This window comes from Pavona decussata, unplaced genomic scaffold (genome assembly GCF_977016875.1).
Source record: "Pavona decussata unplaced genomic scaffold, jaPavDecu1.1 SCAFFOLD_87, whole genome shotgun sequence".
Classification (NCBI taxonomy): Eukaryota; Metazoa; Cnidaria; class Anthozoa; order Scleractinia; family Agariciidae; genus Pavona; species Pavona decussata.
Window position 1 is genome coordinate 4021337 of NW_028145504.1, and position 11349 is coordinate 4032685.

An 11349-nucleotide genomic window follows, 5' to 3' on the forward strand; every position below is an offset into this window, starting at 1 on the left:
GAAAACTAGTGTGTGTTTCTCAATGCTCACGAAGAGCTTCCGGGCCCGAAAAAAATTTTTCTTTTCCTCAGTTTTCTACACATTTCTAGTAGTTTTTCGTATAAACTTACTCAAAGTATTTCTTTCAGTCTTGGGATAACTTGAAATGTTTATACTTTATACTTTCAAAATTATCAAAAATTGAATGTTTGTTGATGAATTTCGTGTCTGAAAAATAGTTTTGCGGGTTCGAAGTTATTTCGGGAGTTGAGAAACGATGCGGGTTTTCAAATACAAAGTCGGTGTGTTTCGCAGTAACATTTGGAAAACATGTTGGCAGACTATCGGAAGATAAGTTTATTAGCTCTTTTGCTATTGGCAAACTTACATTTGACATATTTGTCAAGAATTCAAGAACACGAAATCCAAAAGGTTCATGGAGGTTATTCCTATTAAAGAACAATTTAAACCTTGTAATGGTTTGCGGTTTAAAATCAAGTAAAACTTCGGTGGCAAACATTTTGAATTTTTTTCCAACGCGTCTCGGAAGACTATTTACACTGTTTAGTTAAATTTTTGAATAAAAGAAAAAGAGTCTATTTGTTATAAAGCTATTATAACCATCTGAAAATCTGTGTGCAAATTTTGTTCCCATCGTTTAAGTTGTTACTACACGTTCCCCCCGGTAGCCAATCAGAACACGAGTTTGAAATGAAATGTTGCACACTGGACATGTGTTCATAACGTCACATGCTTTTTGTTTCCAACAGATGATGAAGGTGGGGCCTATGAATTCAAAGGCACAGCGGACTCCTTTGTGGAGATTCCTAATGACGGTAAGATGGACACACAGAACTCCATGACAATCCTGGCAAATGTCTATCCCACTGGAAGTGGGGGGCCCATACTGAACTACAAAACAGATGGATGGGGAGTCCACTTGTGGCAGTTTGAATCTACGGAACTGTTTGTAAGATTTGTACACCGCAACGGAGTGTTCCATAAGCCAATTGCGTCAAGAGTCTTACAGGTACGTGGTGGCTTTCCTGCATTACATTTGAAAATCTGTTTCCTTGTTCCTATGTTTTTTCCGCCGAGAGTTCAGTGAGGGAACTTAAGCAACGATGACGCCAACGGCAACGAAAACGTCAATTGAACTGAAATATAACTTCGCGTTTCTTCTACTACTTCGCAATTATTCCAACTCGTTTAAAGTGCTCCTAACCCTTCAATTTTTTTTCTTTTGGTAGATTTCCATATTTGTGAAGAACTCATTTTCGAAAAAAATTTTTAGAAATATTGAATCCTTTTTTTTTACGAGCGCTTAAAGTTACTGAAATTTTTAAATTTTTGCGCGCTTTAAGCCCTGCTGGACAAATTTTTGTCTCGTGGGCTCATTAGGAACGAGCCAATGAGAAGCGTCCGATATTTGACACTTTCTTAGCTGTGACGTAAGAAAAGGACACCAGAAGGATTCAGAAGGATTCAGAAGGAATCTTATGCTTGCTGATTCCTTTCTCTACATTTCGAGAGTTGCTGCATCCAAAAACCACACATTTTACAACCATTTTCTCTGTCTACAATTGAAGCATTACCACGAATCTTCGGATATTCTTGCACGATGTCCTTTTCTTACGTCACGCTCCATATTTGGACACATTTGGCCGAGTGGGGGACTAATGCAAACGATAGGTGAAAATATCGACAAGACTGCCTTCACTTCTAGCGCTCGTAAAAAAAAAGGATTCAATATTTCTCAAAATTGTTTTCGAAAATGAGTTCTTGAAAGATATGGAAATCTACCAAAAGAAAACAAATTGAAGGGTTAGGGGCACTTTAACTTGTACAATATGGGCGAAGTATCTTCTAACTAAATTGATTTTTTTTTTTTTTTAATGCAACACAATTACTTACATTACAATACAAAAAAAAAATATACACTACTCTGCTGCAACAATAAATACTACTTACTCGAACTAAATTGATAGGAACGGCGTTCAAGTAAGGAAGAAGAATGAAAAATTGACCGTCGTGTGCTCACGTTCCCCACAAAACCTTGAATTTTGTCATTTCAAGTTGTTGTTTTCAGTTGCTGATGACGGCAAAGAAATGTACACAACATATAACGCACGTGCAAAGCGATTGCTTTTGCTCATTAGAGCGGTTTTCAATTGAGTGTAGAAAGTAATTTCGCGTTTGTTTTGCTTTTGCATCACTACGCTCTGTGATTGGTTAACAAAACTCGCGCCACTTTCTCAATCAATGGGAATACAAACCCAAACCAATCGTGTTTGGTCGCACTCGTTTTCCCGCGCTTGGCGCCGTGCAGTTACATGTATTTGCTTCGAATTCTGATTGGCTCGTTGTGTTACATCTGTTGCGATTGGCCAGAGTAATTACTTTGGTTTTGGTTTTACGACATTCAATTGGAAACCGCTCTAAACCTATTGTTTTTTGGCGTTCTCGTTGCCGTTGCCGTCGCCGTTGCTTAACTTGCATTCAAGAAGTCGTCAAATCATGTGTCTACTTGCTAGTTCAGGTTAACCGGATCCATTAAATTTGTCATGCCAATGTAGTTGTTAGATATTGGAGCACTTTATGGCAATAGAGACCTTCAAATTTTAGCGAAGCACTAAGAAAAGATATATCCCTGTAAGTTTCATTTTACTCTTTGTGAGCGACGAACTTGACACGGTTGTTTTAAATAGTGATAGCTATTGCTAAGCTCTTTCGTGATTCCAAAAAGACAAGATCACCTACGTTTTGAGGACTTGTTTCGCCACTACGCCGTTCTCACAAAAACTCGTAGTAAAATGACGACGGCTATCTCGTTTTCCCGCCAAAATGACACTGGTTCACGTGCGCGCTCTCTTTCTCTGTTGGAAAAACTCGTACTCGCACTAGAATCGAAAGCTCTCTATTTTCTCCGTCTCCGCTGGTTCAGCTTTGATTTTGGAAGTCATTCGAAGACTTATGTAACATACGGTGAGTTTAATCTTTTTTATTATTATTATTTATCAGCTGAACGAGTGGAACCAGGTCGGCGCAACATACGACAACACGACTGGTGTAGCACAGCTGTGGCACAATGGCAAGATGGTGAAGAGCCGTAACATTGGTCAGATTAAACTCGCCACTCAGTATCCAATCAGAATTGGCGCCAGGGATGGAGATGATAGGAGATTTGCTGGAAAAATCGCCTGTTTGCAGATTTACAACAAGGCCTTGGACGAGCAGCAAATTGGAAACCTCAAGAGCTGTCCAGTCAAAGGTAATGCTTTTATTGAAAGAGTGAGTTGTATCAAGTGTAGGAAAATAAAAGTCAGTGCAGAATTTAAGTGGTATATTTTGGCCCCTTTATCTTTTCATTTAATGCTCTTTTAAATAAATTCCACATTCCCTTCCACTTTTCTTTTTTTTTTCCTTTCTTGTCGCCTAAATGAACAGACTAGTTAATAATTTGTTAACTTGGGAAAGCGGCTATTAGCTACCCTTTCTTTTTTGTTTTTCTTGTTTTGTTTTTGGCTACGTTTTTTTTTTTTACTTGCTTGCTTGTCGCCTCGATGTTACTTTTTAGTTATCTATTGCTAGTATATGCATTTCAAAGCTCTTTGTTCTTTGCATAAAAAGATGATCACAAACATTACGACGGACTTTTGTTTGTGAAAACTATTTACCAACATTTTGCAGGACAATCTCCTTAAATACTATATTTACTTTCGATTCATTTTGAAATACCATGTTCTCTCCTTTTCTAATAAGATGTGGTAATAAATACTTATTTTTTGTCCTCCTGCTTTCTTGCACAGAAAAAATTTCACTGGATGACGAGGTCGACTCTGGATTCGGATCGGGATCAGGAGACTGGGACGACCAGGACGCGGATTGTAAGTTGTCTTGCGAGTGTGTCAGTTCCACAATATTTATTCACTGAGCAACTATAACACTATAGATATGAAAAATATTTAAACCGCTGTCTTCCCGTGTTCCAAGATCGTTTTTTGTCCTTTTAAAGACATATTTATGTTCGCTAATTTAGTTTGATATGTTTGGATCCTTTCAGCTGAAAAAGGAAAGTTGCAGACCGTTTTACTTACGAACGGAATGTTATTCCTCGAATCTACTCGTTGTTGTTGGCATTGCGAAAGTTCTAGCTTATTTATTTTCGTAATTTTAACGACATATTTGCCCCTTCGAAATTGAACGAATTTTTATACAGCGTTGCGAAATTTTGAGCTGACATTTTTCTGAAAAAAACTGTAGATTTTCTTTATGACTAACTGGTCCGAATTTTTCAGGCGATTAAGTCCTTCCGAACAGATATCTACCGAAATGAGTAGTTGGGTGCCCACCAATTAATCTTTAATAGACAGCGCATTCTTAAAAATCAACCTGCAGGCGCGGATCCAGGATTTTGAAATGGGGGGTGAATTTTTGTAATAATGTAATTTTTTATAGAGCCAAAGCCTGGTTGAGGTGTTTGAGGTCTGTGCAGCGAAAAGCTCTCAAGGAGCTTATTAACGTTAACAACAAAGAAATTATTCTCAAAAAAGCAGATAAAGGCAGAACAACCGTCGTTATGAACGGAGAAAACAAAATCAATGACGGACAGAAACAATTGGATGATAGAAATAACTGTCAGCCACTAGACGAACCAATGGTTAGAGACACATCCCAGAGAGTTAAACACCTCATTAATGCCCTTCATCAAACAGGGTGCATAGACGGTTAAATGGTTTAACCTAACACCAAATCCGCGTCGAAGCCCAGTGTTTTATACCCTCACAAAAATTCACAAACCGACATTAGTCGGAAGTCAAGACCTATCATATCTGGGTGTGATGGCCCAACAGAACGCCTATCATCATTCGTAGACAAACTACTTCAGCCAATAGCACAAATACAGGACTCGTTTCTAAAGATACGACACATTTCATAAGGTTTATTGAAAGCACTAGGGTGCCTAGAAACGCTTTTCTAGTCTCAATGGATGTCACTAGCCTTTACACGAATATCCCACAGGAGGACTGAAACAATCACTATAGTATGTAACGCATACGAGAACTTTCATACCAATAACCCTCCTATAGCTACAAATTTCCTCAGAGAAATGCTCAGCCTTATACTGAAGGAGAACTCCTTCCAAACACACGGAACTGCCATGGGCACTAAAATGGCAGTAGCTTTTGCCAACATCTTTATGGCATCTATAGAAAAGGAGATCTTAAGGCAGAGCGTTCACAAACCACTAATGTGGAGAAGATTCATTGACGATGTTTTTTACTTGTGGGATACAAACAAAGAAGAAATAGACAATTCATTGAGCAAGCAAATTCGTACCACCCTACCATAAAGTTTACCGCTGAAGTCTCACAATAAGAAACAACATTCTTGGATACGACAGTCTATAAGGGACAGAGATTCGAGAAAAAATCAATTCTCGACGTGCGCACACATTACAAACCTACTAAAACATTTCAGTACACAAACTACAACAGCTGCCACCCAGCAGGCACTTCTGAGGACAAACGCTTCTAAAGTAGTGTTTGACGAAAACATTAAAAACTTTAAAACACGCCTGGTATCGAGAGCTTATCCTAGTAACCTGGTGGACAAAATCCTCTCCGAAGTTAACTTCGCAGAAAGGAAGAACGCTCTTACACAAAAACAGAAAGTGCACAAGAAACTTCTACCCTTCGTGACACAATTTCAACCATCACTGCCATGTTTGAAAAATATTCTAATGGACACTGAATGGCATTTAATACAAAACCAGCCGCTACTAAGAGAGATATACAAGGAACCTCCCTTTATCTATTATAGAAAAGGGAAATCGCTTAAAGACATGCTTATTAAAGCAAAATTATAAAGGCTTTTATCAACACAATGGGCACACAGCGGGAGTCGTGTAGGTCTGTCAACCCCATTTCAACAGGCTCAAAATGAATAAATTGATTGGTAGAACCAGTCATCGCTAATGCACATTCTCCACCTCAATTAGAGAAATCAAATATTATTTCAATATTTGACGGATAAGGAAAAAAAAAAAAGGAAGGGGGCTCAAAAAAAGGGGGGTGAAAATTCACCCATTTCACCTCCCCTGGATCCGCCCCTGTTTTTTAAGATATGGTGTGTGCTTATATTTCAAGAACTCCAATATCGGTAAAAAACAAAAAATTAACGAGGCCCTGCTAATTCGATTTATCTTCACTTCACTTGATATATGACAAAAGGGCTTAGTTAACGCAATATCGTGGGATTGTTTGATTAAAAACTTGTCTTAAAAAGTATCTTGTGGGATTAATATCAGTTATTGTACATATGAACAACAGCCAACTCTTAGAACGCTTAGTACTTCACAAAGTCCTGGATTTCGTTTAGTCTGTTTTCTCTTAATTTCCGTTTCCTGAACAAACAACGCCAGGTGTTTTATATACGGTTTGCTCGTGGTTTATCTAATTACTTTGGTTTGTCTGTAGCAACTGCCGTGTCCTTTTCTCACAATGCTGGGAAATACGACAAAGATGAAGAAGCCGATGATGAGATTCAAGGTAGGAACGTGCAAAATCTTAACGTGTTATTTTGACTTTTTGAAATAAGGGAAGATAAGAAAGGTGGCTCAAAATACACCGTAGACAATTGAACTGGGAAATGTCTCCACAAGAAACGTCTCTGGTTCAACGATATGTTTAAACGTGTGGTAGAAACAGAACAACAAACAGACTAGATGGAATGAACATGACTTTGCGTCTAGGTCACCTTATGTTTAAAACGTTGTTTAACTGGAAAGTGTTGAAAAGCACATCAAAAAGGAAAATTTATCAAATAAAAGGTTTTTGTTTCTTATTTTATAGGTTCAGAATCCAATTCAGGTGAGGTTAAACTTACTTCAATAATGTAGAAGTAGAGCAATTTTCAATCGAGTGTCCTCAAAGCAAAATCAAAGCAGTTGCTCTGGATAATAATTGAGCCCGCGTAAACAACTACGAACTTGTTAAATCAAAATTTAAGGCAAATACAAGAAATTGGCGCCAAGCGCGGGTAAGCAAGCTACTGCTTGGGTTTTAGTACCATCTCATTCTGTTACAAGAAAGTCGTGTAATTTTATTATCAACCATTAAATCTTAGAGTGCAGTACAGAAAACTAAACCAAATCAAACACGAATTATAATCATTTCGGCGCCACTTTTTTGTGAACAAGGGAAAAGTATTTTTGCGTGATTTTGTGTATATTCTAGAGATGCGTTTCATAGGTTTGAGCAATAGGAATGTAACATCAATTGCAGGAAACAAGTGCGACCCTCAGCCGTGTGAGAATGGGGCGAGGTGTATCCGGGACAGCAAGAGGCTGGATGGATACCGATGTAAATGTACATCTGATTTCACAGGAAGAAACTGTCAAGGTATATTAATATTTAACCAAATCAGTATTAGATATATTTCTCTTTTGTGCTCACTACTACAATTTCTTTCGATCCTGTTCCTAAACTCAACACTTTGTTAATGGTTTTGTTCATGTTCCACTGTTATCATGATTTATTATGAATGTTAGCTTTCTGCTATTGAAATTCTTAAACAACACGGCACACCATAAAAAGACGTTTCCTTATAAAGAGCGAAGTCTAGTCCCAACAACTTCCTCAAGCTCTTGCAACAGATACGCCTACGGCAAGTGGTCTGGCGACTTTTTGGACAATGTTTGCTCGGCGAACTATACAATAACTGGAATTAACGGCGAGAAGATATAACATTTTTTAGAAAAAGCCTTTAGTTAGTTTGTGCGTTTTCTCGCAATAAAAGGTTTCAAAGTTTTGGAAACTGCACTTGTGTTGCACCACGGTGCAACATATTGAGCCTTCATCATGGGGTTGCTCAGTTGCTTTTGAATAAAATATTTATTTCACAATCTTAACAAATTTCGTCTACAGTTTCCAAGCCAGATGCTGAGAATCCTATCGTAAAGAGAACAAAAATTCCCAAACCCGAGCTCAAGATCGACAGCGAGGATTATCAGAAAAACAGCAGCTCTATTAATTTGATTGGTATGTGTCCTTTTTATTTAGCTGCTACATAACTTAATGAAAGTCTCATTTTTTTTTTAATTTGCTGTATATACTTGACTGTTTCTGTTTATCAAACTAACAGAAAATATACCAGAGGAAAAGAAACAAGACGTGCTCTTACTTTTCCAAAAAGTCGGCTGTTACAAAGATGACGGCGTAAAACACGATCTCCCAGACAAAGCTACAGTGAAATCCGTTACTCAGGAGGACTGTGTACGATCATGCGCACTGGAGGAGAAGGGTTATTCATACTTTGGCCTTCAGGAAGCTGACAGATGTTACTGCGGGCACCGGTATGGAAAATATGGCAAAGCAGACGAAGCTCTCTGCAACATGCCATGCAAAGGAAACGACAAGGAGAATTGCGGCGGCAATTCTACAAACATGGTCTACTTCTTTGGTCTAGGTAAATGGAACACGTCCTCTTTAGCACAGGAAAACAGGGCTATACGTGCTACATTTTTGCCATTTATCTTTTTAATCAACTTCCGAGCCTCTTTTTATACGCTTGTATGTGGATATCATTGAACATGTGTAAGGTCAGTATTCTTCAAGAAAACTCGTCGGGTTCTCCTTCTTCTCCTTCTTCTTCTTCTTCTTCTTCTTCTTCTTCTTCTTCTTCTTCTTCTTCTTCTTCTTCTTCTTCTTCTTCTTCTTCTTCATTTTCTTCCTCTTCTTCTTCTTCTTTTTCTTATCCTTCCTCTTTTTCTTCTCCTTTACGTCTCCCCTTCTGTTTCAACATATTTCGTGACGAAAATTGTCACTATCATACGGAAAAAATACTAAATCTTATTCTAAATCTGACTCAGGTCAGGGGAACCGTTGTTTCAACAATCGCTACCAGAATTCGTCGGTACTTTGCCTATCACTATTATCATTCAATTCTTGCCTCCTCTTTTAATCCCATCCAATGTGTCCTCAGGTACAAACTACACTGTTAGCACGTTAACTGGAGACCTGGAGGGAGCTGACACAGACGCAAAAGTGTACATAACCTTATATGGAGAGAAAGGAGACTCAGGTTTCAGGAAATTGGACACTAAACATTTTGAAAGGGGAAAGTAAGTGGAAGTTTGAGAGGAGAAATGATAGACACTCTTTATCTCGAACACTCAAGCAAACAAAAATTCATTCAAGCAAGCAGGAGTTCGAGACAACAAGTAGTAAATTGCTGTTAACAGTATCCAAGCAAAACTAGTCTCTGTTGAGAGAGCAAAAAGTTCGGTATAACCTGTGCTCGAGACAGAGAGAATCTATTCTTTTCATGGAACACCATATACTATTTCCTTAGTTTTCTTCACCTCGTCCCCTGTGCATTGCCCAACTCTAAAATTAGGCATAGATTTCAGAATGTTAGGAATGAAACGTAAGGTATGTTTTTTTTAGTCAAAATAAGGGACAAAATGCTGCGTTCACCTTGTTCACCCTATGTGGTAATTTTACTTTGCCAGCCGATCTACACGAACGTCTCAGACCATTTAAAGGAGACCCTTGGCTGACGTCATTGTTTACATTTTGCCTCATTAACTGATATATCAGATAACAAACTACGGACAAATGAACACCATAAACTAATAGAACATGTCACTTTTGGTAGTCAGTTTAAATATTGGTGCGATTCGTTGAACAATCTTAGAAAAATTAGTTTTCAAAAACTGTAAAATTTACAAAGAATATGTGGCTGAGTGGCTGCATCTACTCTTGGTAAAGTGTTAATACTTTTAACATTCGTTTCTCAAACGCTATTCAGCATACCACGCTCAAAGTTTTCAGAAAACGTTAAGTTTCCAGGGCTCATTCCACTTATGGAGATCACTCATTTGTGTTAAGTAGTTTTCTTCTTTATACCAGTGTATGCTAATGACTAAGCAAGCCAATAGAGATGCGCCTTTTGATAATATCTAAAAATGATTAGACCTTCGCGTTGCTCTGCTGGCCAAGTTGAAATGATACTACACTTCAATCCGAGGATCCTTAAACTGGCTTTGACTAGGCTCAGTGCACAGTAGCCTTGACTAGCAGACTACCTAACTGTTGTTTCACGTATCTCTTCTCTTTCCACCCTCTGGGAAGGCCTTAGAACTGGATTGTTTTACGCGAAATAAAGTCAGGTTTTCCCTTTTTAACAAACAGTAACGATTGACCATAGTGTTCACTATCCCATCTTAACAGAAATGACATCAATACTCTGGTATTACCGGATCTTGGCAAACTCAGACAGGTTAGAATACTTCACGATAACTCAGGATCAACACCCAGCTGGTTCCTGGACAAGGTACGAGAGAAATTTTACTGTTATGTGCCATCTCTTTCGATCCCATAGCTGGCGCACAATTTAGGTCAGCGATCTAAAAATAAAAGCTCTTGCACATGCGCCTTCTAGGGATCAGTCTAAGGACGTTCTCTGCATACGAGTGGGATTGTGTCCTATCAGGTCTCTAGTTTGGCCAAAATATCATGATAAAAGAAAGCCAATCTGGATCCAAAAAACCTCAAGAAATATCATACTTCAGGAATTTTCGCGGCATCATAATTTAGTATTTTCCTCGCTTGTTTAACTTCGCAAAGGTTTGATGGAATTTTATCTCATAAAATAAATCCTGCTTATTTATTGATCTTCATAATTATTGATCTTTGTAAGAAAAAAGTTTTTGACGGTCGAAATTTGCGAAAATTTGGCCGTAAAATGTCACCCATAATCACGGAATGAAGATGTCGAAAAATTATTGTCATAAGATACCTTAACGGGCACCAAATGTCGTTGGGAAGGGGCTTTGATTCTCCCAAACTCCCTGAAATGTCTGCATCACCCTGATTACGTAGCCGCAACGTGGCTGTTTTTTATTCCTTGTAGGAAAAAAACCAACATGTTACGTAATATAATCTTATACCTATTTTTTACACACTATCATATAAAATGGCAAAGTAACCTATCCATGCGCTCGTTATATTAACAAAATTCTATGACGCTAAATCTCTCGCTATCAGGTTACAGTGACGGATGAAAATGGACGAAGATACGAATTTCCTTGTAAGGAATGGCTGAGTGAAACACAAGGTGGCGGCATAACAGAGAGACTCTTGAGACTACAGCAGACATAGTCCCTACTGCGCATGCTGCTAAGGTAATGACAGATCACGTGATTCAATGTGATCTTCACAAAAGTCAAGACGTTACGTAGTACAAGCTATGTAACTTGCGTAACGCAAATTAAGTTTCCGTAAGAAGCGGAAAAAAAATGTCTGACCACAATTTCTTGACACGTAACTTCAAAGGGTTAAACGTTTCGGTGGTTTTTCAACTGAC

At 38.3% G+C, this 11349-nt stretch overlaps 1 protein-coding gene across 8 annotated transcripts in view; it reads left to right on the forward strand.

Moving 5' to 3' along the window:
* LOC146474863 (uncharacterized) overlaps positions 1-11349 on the forward strand; it is an 80549-nt gene that overhangs the window by 66495 nt on the left and 2705 nt on the right. For 7 of the 8 annotated variants that reach the window (XM_085116615.1, XM_085116611.1, XM_085116613.1 and 4 more), the window contains 11 exons: positions 750-1009; positions 3001-3250; positions 3789-3866; positions 6459-6530; positions 6834-6851; positions 7266-7382; positions 7908-8021; positions 8125-8448; positions 8965-9103; positions 10215-10317; positions 11031-11167. In XM_085116615.1, coding sequence (XP_084972741.1) covers positions 750-1009; positions 3001-3250; positions 3789-3866; positions 6459-6530; positions 6834-6851; positions 7266-7382; positions 7908-8021; positions 8125-8448; positions 8965-9103; positions 10215-10317; positions 11031-11144 — 1589 coding nt within the window. In that variant the 3' untranslated portion in view covers positions 11145-11167. The remainder of the gene's footprint in view (positions 1-749; positions 1010-3000; positions 3251-3788; positions 3867-6458; positions 6531-6833; positions 6852-7265; positions 7383-7907; positions 8022-8124; positions 8449-8964; positions 9104-10214; positions 10318-11030; positions 11168-11349) is intronic. The other variant, XM_085116616.1, reaches the window with a different exon arrangement.